The sequence below is a fragment of the Athene cunicularia genome, assembly GCF_003259725.1.
Source record: "Athene cunicularia isolate RWA chromosome 5 unlocalized genomic scaffold, athCun1 chr5_part1, whole genome shotgun sequence".
NCBI lineage: Eukaryota > Metazoa > Chordata > Aves > Strigiformes > Strigidae > Athene > Athene cunicularia.
Genome location: NW_020799101.1, coordinates 28,364,155 through 28,383,886, shown reverse-complemented (window position 1 = coordinate 28,383,886; position 19,732 = coordinate 28,364,155). Strand labels below are relative to the sequence as shown.

At 37.6% G+C, this 19,732-nt stretch overlaps 1 protein-coding gene across 1 annotated transcript in view; it reads left to right on the top strand.

The window, feature by feature from the left end:
• The window catches only part of NPAS3 (neuronal PAS domain protein 3), a 532,332-nt gene extending 512,851 nt beyond the window's left edge, over positions 1-19,481 (top strand). The window contains exons 10-12 of the mRNA XM_026849299.1: positions 9,162-9,309; positions 12,436-12,551; positions 15,330-19,481. Coding sequence (XP_026705100.1) covers positions 9,162-9,309; positions 12,436-12,551; positions 15,330-16,639 — 1,574 coding nt within the window. The 3' untranslated portion in view covers positions 16,640-19,481. The remainder of the gene's footprint in view (positions 1-9,161; positions 9,310-12,435; positions 12,552-15,329) is intronic.
• Positions 19,482-19,732: the final 251 nt, after the last annotated feature.

Genomic DNA, 19,732 nt, shown 5'->3' with positions numbered 1-19,732 from the left:
AACACTCTGCAATATGCAATTATGTATGCCTTGCACCCTTGTTTTCTCCATAATACACTATTAACTCATGGTTGGTTTATTCCTTGAAAGATGAGAACCTGTATCACTGCTTAGATTTTTGTTTGTGGAGGAGGGCTGTTACTACTGTAATATTTGGTATTCTAATTATCCATATAAATATTCAGATATCATTTTAAGTCCCGATAAGATTCTAATCTTTGTGATGTTTTACGGCTAAGTTTTTCACATGCAAATTGTGTGCTATTGGAAAAATGTTTTCCGTACATAAAGTATATAAGAGTTTACCAGAAGCAGCAGATCTTTTGGATAGTAAACAAACTAGAAAACTCTACAAAGTGAAACCTTTAAGCTATTTAAACCATTAGCTACTGGACCTAACTGCAGAGTTTTACCTTCTGTAGCTTAGCAATATACAGTAGTTTTGCAAGATGTCTCAGATATTTTGCATCAATAACCCTTTAACTTGTTATTTCATCTTCAAATTAAATCTAATGCAATACTGATTAGTACATATCTTTTTCCATTTGTAGGATCTCTATTGTAAGTCTTCCATAGCTCATACATAGTAAGTTGAAATTTACACCTAAACTATTCTACTATTTTTACATTAAAAATGTATGTAGTACCAGCTGTATAAGTACAGCTACTTCATTAAGGGTCTGAGGAGCTCTGACTTGTTCTAGGAACCTCTGGTTTCCCAGTTGCTTCCTTAACAGTTTTCTTTATTTTTTAAAAATCTCGTTGTGCTCAAAATTTTGAATGATGAAGATAAAGATTAATTTATACTTTGATATTTTTGTGATAAATTGAAGAAACATGTAAAAAATTGCAAAGCCAAAGGAATAAAAGATTTTACTGTGCACCTCCAGCAGCTTCACCTTCACTCTGTCCACTAAACTATTTTTGTGGTGACTTTTACTGCATAATGTAAATGTATGCTATTTTAAAAAATAAGGGGAAAAGTACTTCTGCCACATGTCTTTTTACCTTCATTGCTGAGGTTTGCTCCAAGATTACTGAGACCAGAAGTGTTCAACCCCTTGTAGTCTAAGACAGAAACAGCATTGCTTGAAAATCAATAGAGAGATTAGGGGGTTGGGTTGTATTTTACTAGCCTCTGAAGTACTCCATTCTAAAATGTCACTGTGTAAAAGTATAAAGAAACTGTTGCGGATCTTTCCAAAGTTCTAGAAACACATTAGTGCTACTTTATTTTACTCTTCTTTTTATTTTTCAAAGGTCTGGACAGTTGACCTTGTGTCTATGAAGGATACAGTTTTCAAAGCTGGAAAGATATGAAAATAGTGTAATGTGTAGCATATGTCAGATATGTGACTGGGTGGTGATAGGTCTTATTAGCATTCGTTTGAAAGAACGTGCATAATCACTTGTGGCTTTGCCATCCATGACCGATGTGCTCAGGGGTGTATCAATGTTGTTCTGATATCTGATAACATAAAGTGAGTGGACCGGTGTCCAGGACTTTGGCTCAGTGGGCTTTTGGGAATGCCCTGCCAAACATTTGATGTCCACAGATTGCTAGGTATTAGTTCTGAGATCATAAGATGCTTACTTATTCAGAAGTTCTTTCATTTTTATTTTACAAGGGAATTTTTTTGGTTAGTGCTAAGCTATCTTTTTAAGGCTTGTGGAGAAAGGTGGAAAGTTTTGGGTTGTTTCCTTTTCTTTTTTTTTTTACAAGTCATCTGATATAAAGGGACAATATGCTTTAAAAGTATCTAATGGAGTTTACTGCCAAATGTGAGACAGTGATGAATCTTTGTGGTAGTTAGAAGGGTGTTTGAACATTCAGTTGTGCCATGCCACCATGACACTGTGCTGTGGGTCCCTTCCCTCTAGAGATTAGGCTGAGAAAACTACACATTTCATTCAGTCTAAGCACTCAAACGGGAACTTGTATCCCAGAAATGAAAGCATCTTTAAAGGGATCATGTCCCTTGAAACAAACTATCTGTAACCTAGGAAATTCAAAAGAAAATTATTTTTTCTGCCAATCTACTTCTGTGAAACTTCTCTCTCTTTTCCTATTTGTTGGTGATATACTTGTATATAGTTTGCTGATACATTTGGCATGGAAAGGGTTATGTTCTAAAGTCATTAATCTTATATAGGTTGTCATATGATGGACATTAATATTTGTGGAGAGATGGGGGACAGATTTAAGTTTCATGAGCAAGCAAGGCCAAATTTCTCCTCTGATGTTGCGTTTTACTAGCTGAGGGCAAAATTTGGATCTGGGATTTCATTTTCCCCTCTAGTTTGCACAGAGAGAGTTCATTAATGATAATGGAAGTTCTGTCTGAAGTTGGTGTTCAAAGCAGGCTTGGGTTTCTGAATGACCATTTCAATATTAGCAAAAGGAAATCACTTTATGGCAGGATTGAAGTTTTAAAAGTCATGGGGAGACAGACAAATCATGAGGGAAAAGAAAAGTTAAGAAAGAGAAGAAAAGCTAGAGAATCCTAGGTAGACAAATCTAGTGTTCATTTTTCAATCCAGTTTATCATTAAACTTAGTTAGTTAGTTTATTTACATCATTTTTATCTATAGAAACAGCAGAGAAGTTTTCTGATATGCATGCTAAAAGCTTCCATGGAAAACTGCATCTAGTATTACATTAAATTATATATTATAATTCTGTCATTACATTTAATCAACACCTTCCTGATGTTTTAAAATAAACATTCTACCTAGCACTACATATTCTTGTTAATAGTTATTGTTAAGCGTAATTATAAAATTGTAATTTTAAATGATGGACCATGGGCAAATAGTATATTATAACCACCATGAAAGGGAGAGGGGAAGAAAAGTCTCTCTGTTGTTTAAGTAGATGATGATTTGTGCTTAGTTCTGGGAAATAATTTTTGTCTGGTTTTGCTGGGTTTTAATAAATTTGTACAGGTGCTGTGAACTGACATCTTGTAAACTCATAACATAGGGTTGGTTTTAAACAAAACATCTTCCTGGTTCTTATCTGAGATAATTTGGAATCAAATTAAGACAGAATCTCTGGCAGAGGCTAAGAGTTTTCAGAGGGCTGGATTACCACTGTCCTGGGATTAGGATAGGTTACAAAATCCATTAATCCAAACTTTTTTCACTATTCAGAGTTATTTTTCTTCCCTAGCTGGACATGTAGCACGCAAAACTTTTCTCAGTGTATTTGGCAAGTGATGAACCTGAACTACAAACTTCAATCCTAATATGAATCTGCATTTTTTTAACAGTTTGACTCAGACCACTTTTAACATTTGCTTTTCTGCAAAGTGAAGCAGGAAAAATACTGCTTAGTCTTTAAAGATTCTTAAGCTTCCCAGTTTTTCTAAATGGTTGATTAAGGCTTTTTTTTTTTTTTTTTCTGCAAGGTTGGTGATACTTATTTTTGCCTAATTTGTCAGGTATTTGTGTACGTAACATCCCTACACTGGAAGATTAAACAGTATTCCATATTGCAGAAGTAAGCAATGAATCAACTGCCAACTTAACATCTTTAGAGTGACTGTTTATGCTTAAGGAATTATCCCAGGTGAATGAAGAAGTTAGGTGGGAGTTTGGATACCAGTGAGGTACAGTTTTCCTTCATGAATCTGACCTGCTACTTCCTGCTTGACTTTGGAAATTATGTATTTATTTTTAGAAGCCATCAATTATCACTATCTAATATTCGTATCGTGATAGCAGCCATGTCTCGGTGTTACGGACACAATACAGGGATATTCTACACAAACCTGTCCAGCACTCAGGGATTTCTCCTGTCATATAGTATGAGTAAAATGCAGCTTTCTAAAGCCTCACAGAACCAATATTTTTCTAAACAGTTATCATCTTTCTGTTTTTCTTAAGAGAATTCTTTTGAGATACAGTAAGTCACACAGGGCTGGTAAGCAACTGTCTGCAATGAGGGGAGGTAGAGCAATGTGACCCATGGGGACTTTTGTGATGGGAAGGTAGCATCCTTCCCCAAGCAGTCTGCTATGGAGGCCACGCTTTTGGCCTGGTGGGTAGAGAATGCATTTGCACACTGTCCTGGCTTACATCCCTTCCTCCTCACCCCACCCCATGCAGTAGATTCAAATTGAAGTGTTTGTGGAGAATTATATAGATGTCTCACTAAATGTCTTCAAGTCTCCTATCATCTGTCTCATAATTCTGTTTAAGTTACAAACATCATTTAACATTGCTAAATATTTCTCAGTACTTCTTTTTCATTGCTAAAATCCAATTTGTGGATACCTACTATTTAAAACATCTAACTTACTAATTGCAAAATCTATAGAAAAGTCCTTAAAACATCAAAGGCTCACTTGATCCTCGGAGCTGTTATAAATGAAAAACTGTCTCTGTTACAAGCAAATAAGGCACTTAATGCACTCTTTCTAGCTGTGATGCTATTTTTCCTGTGGGTTTTGAAAATGACCTTCCTGTAAGCATCAAGGACTGTAACTTTTCAGATAAAGAAACTTGTTCTTGTTTTAAGTCTATGCCAGGTTCATTCCCCTATAGCCCACACTTTTCAAAAGCAGAAGAAAAAGTAATCCAGAATTAAAAAAATAAAAACCCCTCTGTTTCCAGAACGAAGTTACCCTGTCAGCTTGCCTTGGGCCTTAGGTGGAGAAGTGGAGATTAAAGAGTCAGTATTCCTTTTCATGTTTCGTCTGCCAGTTTTGTGAATGTAGAAAGAGTACTTGTGGCTGCAGCTAAGTATCTGACTATGGTATTAAGTATGGCATTTTCATCCTCATGCAGTAAATTAAAAATATTCTTATAAGTTCATCACAAGGGGAATTCAGTATCAATACCATCCAGTCATTGATAAAGGTATTTCAAGGAGAAGGGTGAATAGCACAGCAGATGTAACCTCAATATTTTTGCCAATTATAAAGAGCCTCTTTGTGAAGCTGTGTGAATATGTAAGATGATCTCATCATTTCCTATTTACTCAATACTTACCTGAATACGCAATATAGTGTAGCTTTTAAATGCATATGCACATGAGTGAAATGTCCTTTTGTAAGAGACTTTGCTAAAAGACTGCTTTTGATACACAATTTCTTCATCTCCTCTTCAAACTGAATTAAGCTACTTCCTTCTTTTAAGACACAACTCACTATTTAGAAGCTTTGGCTTTGATTTTTCAGAACAGCCTTACAGGAAGAAACTATGTTCTTTTTCTTTTTGTAACCATATTTCTGAAGACAAACTTGTACTGATTTATTTTGATTTTCTAACAGAAATAGGTTCCTGCAAAGAACACTGACTGTTTCTTCTTCTCCCCCCTCCTTCACTCCACCACTACAAGAATATTGCTGTGCGCAAAGCTACCAAGGAAAACTGAAATCCCTCTGTTGGGAACTGTGTACATAGCAATATATTCATACTTTGAGAAATAAGTGAGATTCTTTTTTTTTAGTTCTTAGCATGACATACTGTGCATTTCTTGCATGCTAACCACTGAATTCAAATTGAGTAACTAGGTAACGTTTCAGCAAATTTTAGTCAAGTTTAGAATCCACCATTTTAGGGAATATATCTGTGCAGCTAACAGTTACCAGTTTTAAAACATTAACCTTCAGTTATTCCCTTTGATTAAGGGGTGGGTGTGTGTGTGTATATATATATATATATATATATAAAATTATATAACCCAATTCTGCATAATCCTGTGTAACTTGGGTGACATGAACCATCCCACCAATGTGGTCATGAGTCTCACCTTCCCCCATACTGCATTGTCTGCCAGACTGGGTGCTGAACCCTGATTCTCAGTAAGAGATTTGCCTTAAGTGCAGTCTGAATAAGTCCAGGATGTGATCAACATAGCATTATTTTTTCAGAAGTTTATGCTAAGCTGAAATGCATGGTCTGTTGCTAGTAACAAAACATAACCATAAACAGAGATTAAGATGGACTAATTCTTTACTTTTGTTTCTTCTCAAAATCAATAACTTTATTAATGGACTCTGTGTACCTCCAAACTGAAGATCCTCAAAATGAAACTGGACTTTACTCAGTAACACCAGGTTATTAATAAATCAGATAGATTTCCCTTCCTGATGTGTCCTTCTAGATGCTGATTTTGTCAAAATTCCCATCTAATTTCTAAGTCTCAGCTTGGCAATGGCAACAGTTTAAAAATACTGTAAATTAGAAAACGTCCTTTTTTTTTTCATTCTTTCATCACATTGAGAAATTACTTCCCAAGCTATAGTATGAGCTTTCAGAACTGGCTTGGGGGTGCCTAGTGCACTCTCAAAGGATGTAAGAACCAGATTTAGCAGCACAGCACAGCTGGCCTGCCAGAGAATCTCTTTACAGAGAGAATTTTTATATTGAATTGTGGGACTTCCTTCAGAGCGTGGCCCACAAATCTCTCATATGAAACGTGCTTTAGACAGATGCAGGAAGGAAAATCCTGTGTATGTGGTAATATATCAGAGCTGGCCAAATAGAGAGTGGGAATTTGCAGGTAGATGAACTTCATGGAAAGCTCAATTTCAAGGCAGTATTTCAGATATTCTTTGGATGTATAGTAATTTGGGAGCCTGAACTATGACTGTAGATGGTTTGTATGCCACTCTGATGCACTGAATTCTCTTTCTTGAAAAAGCAATCACCTTTTCCTTCAGAAATAACTTATAAGGTTTTAATTTACCCCCTTTTTTTTCCATAGTTCGGAAGTGCATGCTCTGTTCAGCTCATGACAGACTTTTCCAGTGGTGCAATAACCAATATAAGTAGGAAGGACTGAAGGAGGAAGGACTTGTCTAGGATGAAATGAATGGAAAGAGTTGAAGGATCTGGATCCTCGTAGCTGTCAGTATGCAGAATTGCAGTGTGATCTTCGCTCACTGGCGAGTGACTCACCTGATACCTTGACTTTCAAATGTGCATGTAGGCAGTTACGAGGATTCATCCTTTAATATTTATATAGCTTGGTAAACTCCTCAGATAAAAATTGTTATAAAGAAGATAACAGTATAATTAGTAGATACAAATGCAGATAGGTATTACTAGTTTCTGCACACACTTGTGGGTGTTCAGGTTTCCAGAAAGGAGGCAATATCACCCCAGACTTCCAGGCATATCGGTTTTACTTTCAGCTGTAACTGGAGTATTTTGAATGTCCTATTTTACTGAAATGCAAAAGTGTACCATAATCAAAACTTACTGCAGTACTTTTCTTCCCTTATTCTTCATAACTGATAAAGTTGGGCTAATTCATGTGGGATTGCTTTCTAAAGTGACGTACAACATTGGTTTGACAGAAATGCTGGGTAGTGAGTTGTTCATATTTTGTCTTTATTCTTCTGTTCAATGAGGTTTTGAAGCCAATAAATTATCATAGCAGAATATTTAGAGCTTGGAATAAAAAAGTAAAAATTTAGGGAAACACATGAATTTCTGCTAGAAGCAAACTAGCTAACTGGAGGTTGCTGAAAAACAGGACCCAGATCACAAGTATTTGTTCATGTTACAGCTGAACCTAACTTGCACTTTACATTCACTTTACATTGCACCTTTTTACATTCATTTTTTATTCAATAGTTGAAAAATTGGATTGGGGATTAGGGAATCCCTCCAAGGTAAGAAAGTGTCTGTGTTTGTATGGCTGCCTTTGTAAATATCTTTTTCTGTAGATATCTGTTGTACCTGGATTTAGATATAGATACATTCATATGTATAATTAGGGGTATAGACATTTGGTTAACTTGAAAGCTCCAAAGTGTCATTTGTCACATTTATAGTAGGAACTTTAACTGCCTTAAATACTTATTCTTTTCCAAAGTGACTTTTTTCTTTTCCCTCTACCAAAAAAAAAAAAAAAAAAAAAAAAAAAAAAAAAAAAAAAAAAAAAAAAAGGAAATGTACTTCATGAAACTATTGTATATGAAGCACTTATTAGCCGTAATTAAATGGACAATATGAATTTACTACGTCTTTAGGACTCTGGCTTGTTCTGGTTTAGAGCAAGATGATTAATGCAAATACATATTACTTGAGATAACCATTTAGCAGCTAATTTAGCCAAATTTATTACAGCAGTTAGAGGTTTTTCATTTTAGCAGACGGAGACAAGGACATGACAAAAGCAGGTGGTGTCTATGAATGCACACTGCCCTCTAGTGCACAAAGCTTTATGGCATTAGTGAGGAATGCGGAGGAGAGTAAATGCTCCAGTAACAATAGCACCTAGATTTTTCTTTAAAACCTTGCTGCTCCCTCCCACTGAAAGATTTGCATTTCATCCCCTTCTCCTGACACTGAAGCATCAGATACAAACCAAATCCGTTTCAACTTGCAGTATTTTGGCTGAAGTATTACTTTAAACATCTGCATTTTTAAGCCTTCTTGCTGTGAGCATTTAATAACACTGTTTCACATTACTGATTGCTTTTACTTGTTTCTCTGTTTCCTAGCATATTTCAAACGTTGGAGAGAGCTGTCACTCTTTGGCTCTAACCAAGCCATTCTGTGCCTCCCTTAGGCCTCTTTCTCAGTCTGTTGGTGGATTTACTTTGCTTTGGTAGAAAGTAAATCCTCCCAAGACTTTCCCCCCACTGACCAGTGGAGATTTGGTTCATCTGAGAACTATAAATTCTGTTTGACAAGATCAAAGAAACAGATGTATAAGTTCAGTGGTTGATATTGCCTGCAATAAAGAGAAATGATCAAAGCAGCAGGGGTAGAGTATCTTCCCAAACCTTTCAAATATCCAGAATCTCAAAGAGGTCTACCTAGGAGCTATGAATAAATCACATATAAATTTGCCTCTTTTTTTTTTCCTTTTCTTTTTTTACAGTTTGACATTGAGTGCATTGAAAATGTCCACACAGCAATAAGTATTCTGTGAACCAGAGAGATTTGTAGTTCTTTTTACTTTTCTTCTTCCACTAGAGTTTCCAAAAACAGATTAAAATTCTACTTTAAAACTTATAAAACATACAGCTAGTTCAGCTGTATCCTGTTTGTCATCTTACTGGCCTGCTGCATTAAACCTGAAGGAAGCCAAGTGTCTTCTGCTGTTACCTGTGGCATGTTGTACAATGAAGATCATTTTACCACACTTCTGACATGCGCTATATCTTGCTTTTATTTTGTTTGTATTTTTTTGCCAGTGCTGAATAAGGGTCAATGTGTAACAAAGTATTACCGCTGGATGCAGAAGAATGGAGGTTATATCTGGATACAGTCTAGTGCAACCATAGCTGTCAATGCCAAGAATGCCAGTGAGAAGAATATCATCTGGGTCAATTACCTTCTTAGGTAGGTCTTCCAGTCACTTCTCTCACTTGAACTGCTCTCTCTGTTGCTTTTCTCTCTTGGTGAGAGACAATTGCCTACTGGAGAAAGTTAAGAAGAACTTTTCCTATAGTCCACCTCAAAAACAGTGTCATTTGGTTATATTTATTGAGATATCTGTCATGTCTCAGTACACTGGAATATTCTTAAATTATTATGCTGATTTAATCTTCAGGTAAACTCTCCACCATTTTATTGCATGACTCCACTTTCCTGAAATCTATTCAACCTGAGTTCAAAGATAAAAATGATGCACACCAGCTTTCAGTAGTTGTCCTGTAAAATCTGGTGTGAAGCGTTGGGCAGTGGTTTATCTGGCTATTGAAAATGCATAGAAGCAAACTTCTGGAATACTACAAAAAGGTCTCTCTGAAAGGTGTTTGCCTGTTCACTTCAGAGTGAGGAATTTTCTCAGGAGAAAAGCCTTGAACTATTATGTTGCTCCTGTAACATCAGACAGTGTGCACACTGAAAATTGCAAAATAGGATTTAAAAATAAAAGTAGCAATTAAAACTATTTTAAACTATTATAAATATTATAAACAGAACTAGTGGTAATATCTTGAATGAAAGGCTGTTCCCTGAGAAATTCTGTTTTACCAAAGCCCAAGTATTTTTAAAGGACTGGTTTCTGAGCTCGAGGGAAGACGAGCAGTCACTGAGAGACAGTGAATTATAAACCTGACCCTTTTCATCTGAAAATATCTTTCAACACATTCTGTTTTGTGAAAATGTTCAATAAGATTGAGGGATTTTCTGTTTCATTCCAGAGCAGTACAAATAAACAAATAAAATTTGAAACCTTGAGATGGTCATGAAATGCAATTGTCATTTTCTGGCCTGTTCTCCTTTTAAGTTGCTTGTCATGGTTTGTTACCTTCCCTTTGATGCCATGAAAGTTCAAAGTGATGTCTAGGGGTTAGATTGTGACTTATTATGCCAAGTCCAGCAGGCCCTGAAGAGACTGTGACTGCCTAAACTTGCATGTTGAAATACCTTTGATTCCCCTTTTGGGGAAGAGGAGGAAACAAACCCTGGCAGGAGAGCATCAAGGGATAATGTGGAAAACCTTCCACAGCAGTGGAGTGTTCGTTGGGGCTTGCATGTTTGTGTCCTGCTATGACTGAGCACAGGCATTTCTGAATAAATCCTTATTCTGCTAATTGTTTTCATCTTTCTGCAAGAGTGAGGTAGAGTGCAGCATTTGAAGAGGTCAGCTCAAGCCTGCCAGTTCTGAACTGGAAGTACAGTTTCACTGCCCCAGTCCTGACAGGACTTCAGAATGCCCAGAAATGTGCTCATATTCTAGCTGGAAAACTGGTTTGTAATAATTACGAACAGTTGCCTCTGTCCCCTTTGCTCCTTTCCAGACATAGTCCACAAACGTCACACAAAGTTATTTTCTCTACCAACAGAATAGACTTAACAAAAAAAGAAAAGCAGTGTGGTCTTCCCCAAGTCTCCTCCCAGAACTTGATTTTTCTGCTGTATTCTCTTCACCAGTCTGTTAGAGAGAGATTAACTTCTCCACTGAATTTGTGTTTTTAATTTAGATTTCTGCTAGTAGTGGAATCCACAAAAGATCCAAATGTCCAAATAATATTTTAACGAAAGATCAAGGCATAATTATGTCTACTCTTAGCAGGAGTACTGGTCTGTATACATTTCCATGCATTAGAAAGTATGATTCAGCTGTCTGTAAAAGGATAGACTAATTATAGTGACAGGGAGGATTAATGCTGCTCTTGTTCTAGCAACTTGTTATTCACAGTGTGAAAGCCCTCAAACATCTTTCACTTGAAGGGGGCAAATTTTGGGACTGCCTTGGGATGCAACAGAATGAAGTCACTTTGTCAGGACAAAACCATAAAGATGGTAATCGTAAGAATGGCATTTCAGTGTGAACTGTGTGAACTCTGAATTTTCACAGTACACTGTAATAGGCTCAATATGGGCACACTGTCATTGTGATAGTGTGGCAGTCACCCCTGGTGCTGCCTCGTGTTGTTCTACGCCGGACTGCGGATTTTCTGCTCTATCACCGGGCTGGAATTTGAATTGCATAGAAGTGCTCACCTATTCAAAAATTACTAAATACTTTGTTTATTTTCAACATTCCTATGCCACTTATGTCTAGCTGTGTCTGTTCCCCTGCCTTTGCATGGATTTGGGAGAGGAACGCATTTTAAAAGGTGCAAACCAAGAAAAAGCATAGGGTTGGGGTTGGTTGGTTTTTTTCAGTTTCTCTGGTAGTGTAGCTTTTTTACATTGCAGTCATGTTCATTGCTAACAAGTCACAGGTGAGCACCACATGAGCAGATGAAGATATGATTATAATGGGTGTGTTGACAGTTCTTTATCCCTAACATATGCATCTTAACATGCACATGTGCATCTGTCATATAGTTAGAGTGGTTGCTTTTGGTTTCTTGGTGATGTGGATACAGTGTTTAAAAAAAATGTATAACCTTTTTTATCTATTTTTTGGCCAAATTCTTTTGATCAGTGGTCATTTTCTCTAGCCCTAACTGAGAACCTTCTTACGAACTTTATGTATGGTCTGCTTGATTAAAGTGTGGAAAATGGGAACATTGAGAAAAACAGGTATTGAAAGGGCTCTGGCAAGGTTGATAGAGAACATTGTTACAAAGATAACTCTAATAGACATTGCCGGTGGGAGAGAAACAGATTGGAAAAGTTAAAACACCCTCTCTGTCCTTCCAGGCACAGTAATGGGATCGAAATCGAGATATTTTGTTGTTGGATGATTACACAGTGTAGCTTTACTGTTAGATATCACACAAGCCATGGTGTCCCAGTTCAGTAAGAATGCTTTGATAGCTCTAAAACTTCACTAGAATCAAATGAGTTTTAGTACCTGGTCAGTATAAGTATTTGACAACAGTATTAAAAGAAACCTTCATAAAATCCCTGCTGTGAAGCTCTGAGGAGCTGAAAATATGTTTCTGTGTTTGCTCTGCTATTCTTCCTATTTATGTTCTTTGTTCCTGAACTTTGATATGGAAAGAGGGAAAAACCATGAAACTGCAAGTCATCCAACTGTGTTTATATTTGCTGTCTCCTCTTCAGCAACCCAGAGTACAAGGACACTCCAATGGATATTGCACAACTTCCTCATCTGCCAGAAAAAACCTCAGAATCCTCGGAGACCTCTGACTCTGAATCAGACTCAAAGGACAACTCAGGTAACACACATGGTGTGCCTTTACACCCACAAAAGGTTCATATCATGAGAGCCCCATGGTTTGCTTTCTAGTTTGCTTCCTAGTTACTTCTCAAGGATTGTTCCATTATAACAAAACAAAACACCAAAAAAAATCCTATAAAATGAAATTGGAAAACACTCGCAAAATCTTTTTCATCTTTTAATAATCTCAGCATTTCCACAGTATCTCCATTTCTTCAGTATTTCTCTTCACTCTGCGCATGCATCCTTGCCTGCATTGTACTGAACTAAATATTTGACTTCTCAGCTAAGCTTCATAAACAGGTATTGTGCTTTGTGTAGAGGACCTAGGATTGTAACTGTTGGATATGGTTCTAGTTATTATCTTTCCAGAGTAGACATATGTTCTGAAGATAAGTCTCTGCTGTCAATCTTTATGACCCTTTTTCCTGTATAAATACATTTTTGAAGAGTCTCACTAGGGAGCAGTGAAGACTGCAAAATTTGAGGGTTTTCTTAGGTTAAAGGAATTATATTTTATTAGAAGGTATGGGTTCAAGCACTTGTTTCTAAGCTCTTTAAGTCTTGGACTTCAGCTGTTTTTTAGAAGCTAAATGTACTTGTCAAACTCCATGTGTAAATTAGTCCTACAGATGGTCCAGTGCACAGATGGTTCACACATTCCCCATTAGTTTTAAAAGTGGTTACCTAGGTACAGGTACATATCATCTGGCTTTGAAAGGAGCATGGTTTCCTGTGGCCCAAGAACTAAAGATGTTACTCTGCTGTAGTATGCAATATATATATCTGATTTTTCTGTCATGTCTATGATAACAACCAAAAAAAATCTGGAGAAAATGGGCCACAGTGACATAAATCAAGCAAAAACAAGAAGAGGATCAGTCCTTAATGATATATTTTATGATATGGCTGTTCTCTTTCAATCTTTTGCCTTTATTTGTTCTGCTTTGACAGCTTGGTTTGATGGTTTAACCATCAACATTAGGCACACATACAGGCTGGCTGCCCACCGTCACTGAGAATCTCTTCATCCATTCCCAGTGCTTCCTTTATGCTGTCTTGTTCCTAAATAGCCAAATAGCACACATGTGGAAAACAGTTTGCATTTCCCATGTCCACTGTAAGTTTCTCCAGGTGAGAAGTGCATGTGCATTCATGACTCCTAAGGCTGATGTAGAGCAAGAGAGCCTTCTTCAAAGGTACACAGATGTGAACATCTCAGAAGGAGATGTCTGGGAGTCTTGGAAGACAGCAGAGGCAGGGCATTGTTTCTTACAAAAGAATTAAATAAAAATGCCAAAGCACCTGAAATTGGAACAGCATCTTGGATGAAACCAACAAGTTCAGTTTGAGCTCTGATAAAATCCCAGGCAAACTTTGTGCAGCTTTAGATTACCTCACTCTAAACCCACTCTAGACCAGCTAGAAACCATGGCCTTAAAAAAAAAGCATCTTCAAAAAAAGAAAAAAAAAAGTAGGAGAAATTCAGCCCTAGGTGGAACAAAAAGATTAATGAGATTTAGGGGTCTGTGGCTGTTACTTTGCTTCTGTGGGTTTTATTTTTCAAAAGGAAGGGTCTCTCTGCTGCTGGTGACTCAAGCAAAAGTACCAATAAGTGCCTTGTGAAGTGCATGCCCTGAATTCTCAGGCATCTTCCCTGTCAAACCCACCTTCTCCAGCACTTCTGGGAAACTGCTTGGTATTGATGGTTCCAGGAGTAACCAATCTTTAGAAGAAAACTGGCCCTTCCCCTCTCCCCCTAAAATGAGTATATTGAAAAGAGTAGTACTTGGCTCTGATGAGTGAAAAAACATCTTTTATTTCCCAACAAAAGATTCCTGGCCAGTCTGTAAAAGACGGGGTCTCCTGAAGCCTTTCATGACGCTTTCAAACTTAGTATGATAATGGAGCTCATTCAGTCTCAAAGCTGCTTTGGCTGTCTGAGTCCAGCGGGCTAGAGTGTTTATCTCATCCCAATTAGAATTAGGTAAAAATCTAAAACATAACTAAATGAATTCAGGCAAGAGGAGTGACAGCTTCTCAGTTCTGTAGCTGGTCTATTTTCAATGGCCCTTAACAATTTGGATCAACCAAGAATATAATTCACTGCCTGATTTTTTTTTCTGTTTTTTTTGTTATTTGGTGCCCTTCAGGGGAATATGAGAAGACAGTCTAGCAACATAACAGAATTGTTTTAACTGGTTTATTCACTCAGATTTATGCACATATGACCTGCTTCTCCTCTCATACGGGAGGAAATCAGCGGCAATTCCACTGACAGCAGAGACACTATGCCAAAGTGGAAATGGTGAGAGGAAAATGAGATGAGAAGACTAGAATCTTCATTAGTAAATAGTGCTACATGTGGATGCCTGCCCACTGTAGGAGAACACGGATGTGAAAGAACAATCACCAGAACATAACAGTCATAACAGGATTGTTCAGTGACTCCTCTTTGGATGACACAACTACAATGATGTTGTGCACACAGTTGTCAGAATGATTATTGTCCAGCAAGCAGATGAAAAGGCTCCCCTCAGTCAGTGTGCAGGCCATATAGCAGAGGCTGTTAGTGCATTAACAGTCCTGTGTCAGAGAGATGGTGATCAAATTCTCCCAACACAACGTTGCAAAAAACTGTGACTCTACAGAAGAGAACACCTTTGCCAAAAAAATCTAGAGCAATCAAATGTCATTGGTAGGTAGAAATCAGGACTTGGGTTATAATATTATGTTCCTGTTGCTAATGGTTTGTTTCACTTTCCTTTTGCTCCAGAGGACAATGAGAACTCAAAGTCAGATGAGAAAGGAAACCAGTCAGAAAACAGTGAAGACCCTGAGTCTGACAGAAAAAAGTCAGGAAATCAGTCGGATAACGAAATGAACTGTAACGATGACGGGAACAGCTCCAGCAACCAGGACAGCAGGGACAGTGATGACAGCTTTGAAAACTCTGACTTCGAGAATCAAAAGGCCCCTGAGGACAGTTTTGGCACTCTTGGCTCTATGCAGATCAAAGTGGAGCGCTATGTTGAGAGTGAGTCAGACTTGCGGTTGCAGAACTGTGAATCACTGACCTCGGACAGTGCCAAGGACTCAGACAGTGCAGGGGAAGTAAATGCCCAGTCTTCCAGCAAACATCAAAAGAGGAAGAAGAGGAGAAAAAAGCAAAAGGGAGGCAGCATGATCCGGAGAAGGCTGTCAAGCACCTCAAGTCCAAATGGACTTGACTCAGCTTTGGTGGACCAGCCCCAGCTGCTCTCGTCACCAAACAGTGCCTCAGTGCTCAAAATTAAAACAGAAATCTCAGAACCTATCAATTTTGATAACGATAGCAGTATTTGGAATTACCCACCCAACAGGGAAATCTCAAGGAATGAATCACCGTACAGTATGACCAAGCCCCCCAGCTCCGAGCACTTCCCTTCCCCCCAAGCCAGCAGTAGTTTACATGTCTCCATTCCAGACTCTGTTCTCACCCCGCCAGGGACTGAAAATACTGCCAGCCGCAAAACTCAGTTCAGCACCTCATCCAACTCGGCCTTGGCTCCTGTGTCCTCTGACCCTTTGTCACCCCCACTTTCAGCATCTCCACGGGACAAACATCCAGGAGGTCCCACAACTTCCAACTCTTTGTTGTACACTGGGGATCTGGAAGCCCTCCAGAGGTTACAAGCAGGCAATGTGGTGCTTCCTTTGGTTCACAGGGTAACGGGAACCCTTGCTGCGACCAGCACTGCTGCTCAGAGGGTCTACACCACTGGCACTATTCGGTATGCTCCAGCTGAAGTTACTTTAGCCATGCAGGGCAACCTCCTCCCCAACACCCATGCTGTTAACTTTGTTGATGTTAACAGCCCCAGCTTTGGGCTGGATCCTAAAACACCGATGGAAATGCTCTACCACCACGTTCACCGACTCAATATGTCGGGACCATTTGGAAGTGCTGTGAGCGGGGCCAGTCTGACCCAAATGCCTGCAGGGAATGTGTTCACAACTGCCGAAGGACTTTTTTCCACTCTTCCATTTCCTGTGTACAGCAACGGCATTCACACTACACAGACTCTGGAACGGAAAGAGGATTGAAATATGACCACATACTGTGTTCAGTGTTATACTCTGAGGCATAGACTGTGTTTTAATTTAGACCTTTAATTCTAGCACTTTGAATTTGAGCAGGTCAGCTTATTCTCTCAATATGATGGTCCCCATTTCATTCCCTTTCTCTTTAACTTGACTTATTCTTTAATGTAAAGATATTTTTTTATTTTTGCCTTCAGAGAGTCGAAGTACCAGTTGCCTGCCATTTTGTCTTCTTCTAAGATGTGTGTTTTTTCCTTTGCATCTTTATTAAGATGCCTTTAATATGTGTATGCCTCTGCCATAGAATACTCAGTGTTGTGGTAAAGAGATTTTAAAGTGACAACCATTGGTTTTACTTCAAAATGATCTTGATATGATCAAGATTAAAAGAGACAAGCATAAACAATGTGCCCTGTTTGACTAAGTCAAATGAAAAGGGGTTTTTGTTCCTAATTCCTTTAAAAATAGGGGATAGTATTTTAGAATTTTATGCAGAGTTTAATTCTCTTTTTATGGTTAAGATTTTCTTACTTGCACATAAAATAATTTGGGTTCTTAAAAAGTTAATTTCTGGCCTGTGACTAGAATGTTAAAAAAGTTGGACTAAATGTTAATTACTGAAACTTTAACTTAATTTCTAAAACCATGGTGCTATCATTTATTAATCTGTAATGTCTTCATACAATATGCAGCTTGTGGGCTGGGTTTTTTGGAAAGAATGTGTTCCGTACTGGTTTATAGTCGGGTGCTGCAGTCTCCTTGGTTAGTTAAGACAAAAGCCCTCATTAACATTTGCTGCAGGACTTAATATTTTTTACCTCCAAACTAACAAGCATAGCCTCACATCAAATTTAAATGGGTCAGGAAGCCTTTTTCAAAAAGCGCTTAAAAACAAAAAACTCAATTTAATTGACGCGAGGAGCAGTTTCTTAGGTGCATATTGTTTTGCTTTATTTTTTTCTCAGTGTAACTGAGGCTAATTTTACAACGTCAAATAACACTTCAGAGTAAAAAAAAAAAAAAAAAAACACAAAAAAACAGAAGAACTATTTAACATGTTTTGTTTTGTTTTTCATTTAATATTATAGAGGGAAGGTTGTAAATTTCTTTTCGTTCTTTGATTTGGGTATTTTTTGTTGTTGTTTCCTTATTTCTAGTGTTGAAACCAATATGTTTTAAAACTAAAGAATGGGTTAATAAGCTTGAAATAGATAACTACAACTGAAAACTGCACATTAAGAAAAAGAAAAGAAATCTCCTATTTTGTCTTTGTTGCCAGAAATCACAGTGTAGTGTCAAACACTCCAAATGACTGTCAAATATAAATTCTTCTTCCACTCCATCTTTGGCAGCTGTTTGTTAAGGCATCTAATAACAGATGTGAGAACTGTAATGTGTACAATGTGTAAGTGTCCTTGGCTGTCAGTCCCATTGCAGTTTCAATGTGTGTTACTATATGCAGTATATACTAAGCTAATGTAGTTGTTTTGTCCTTTGTCTTCTCTGTGCTTTATCTCTAGTCCGGAGTGGTAAAGTCCCATTCCTGCAGTCCTAGTGAACCAGTGATTCTTGGGGGTTAGTGGTTTTTGTGTGGTGGCCTTCCTCTGTAATGTCACCTTATGCTGCTTCCACTGTCTGTATACCTTTTAATTTCTGCTGTTGCTTTGCTGTTGTGTATTCTCAAACCTCTCTCTCCCCCTTCCTCTCTCCCCACCTCTCCACACTTTTCCCCTCTCTCCTTCTCTCGCTCTCTCGTTCTCTCTTCTTCACTCTCAGAGATAAAAGACTCTTAACTAGCTCAAGGTTAATGGAGCCATTTTTCCCACAGAGGAATTCTGGGTATGACTTACTCTTCCAGTGTACCCCACAATGCACTACAGAGTAATGCTCAGATATATTAAGCAAATTGATGCCATATAGCCTCAGTTGTTAACATTCCCAGAGTCCCTTGTGCTCAAACTGTAAGCAGAGGGTGCATTTCTTTGGTTTTCTCCCAGGTAGGCTGGCGGAGTAATACGTAGAGCAATTACCAGTGAGATAGGAAATTCTTTCAAAGGTCGACCAGCATTGTTTAAAAAGGAAACTGAGCTTAGAATTGTCATATATATTTGCTTATGTGTGCAATGCTAATATATTAACTCAGCTGTCCTTTGAATTTTTGATCACTCATTGCATTGAGTCAATTCCTGCGGTAGCTTTGAATTTGAGAAGTAGGTCCAAGCCACAGCGGAGTAATAGCAAAAAAGGAATTGAATGCCACAAATTTAATTAATGAGCTTTTAAAGGTTCCATTGGAAGGATTTAAGTAGGTCTAAAAAAGGGTGAGAAAGCTGATTGGGAAATTCAAAGTTTAATTTTGGAAGCTCTACTCTAGCTATGGAACAATCAAAGGAGTGCACCTATCAGCTACAAAGAACAGCTAGACAGCTGTTGTTGTTTTGGGTTTTTTTTATAAATGTTTCTGTGTTGTGTCAAAATGATTTCTGGTGATTTAAACTAACAGATAATCACAGCTGCTGTCTAAATCCATAGTGTTTAAAATTACAAAATGAAAAAAAAACTTCATTACCTGTGAAGACTGTGTCTGTGTTTTTAACTATTTCTTGTACAAATATATGAAATCTTTTATGAGGAGACTGGTGCCAAGTAGCTGAATAATGGGGAAAGGGATTCTGTTCGTATAAATCTTAGCAGTGTTACCAACTCTACAATATAAAAAAAATTAAAATGTTAAAAAGTGACAGCTATGGTACATTTATTTTGTGTTAAGCTAACCGAATCTAACTTCTTGAGTGCCTGGCTTATTTGAAACATTTTTTTCATTGATCATTGATAATGCTGCAAATCAGAAATGTACATACTTCATTTACAACAGGGTTCTTTTTATACTTTTGTAGATTCTCATACATGTCATACATGGTTGTCTTTATGTAACTTAATTTTTTTTCATCCCGCAGGTGCCATTTTCATAATAAACTTCTCTTGGATTTGTTACTATCTGGCATCATTTCTTTTACATATAACCATCCTGACTAATGAATGCTGGTAGTATTTGTTTGAGCAGGTATTTTTAAATTGTTTTCTTTAAAAAAAAAA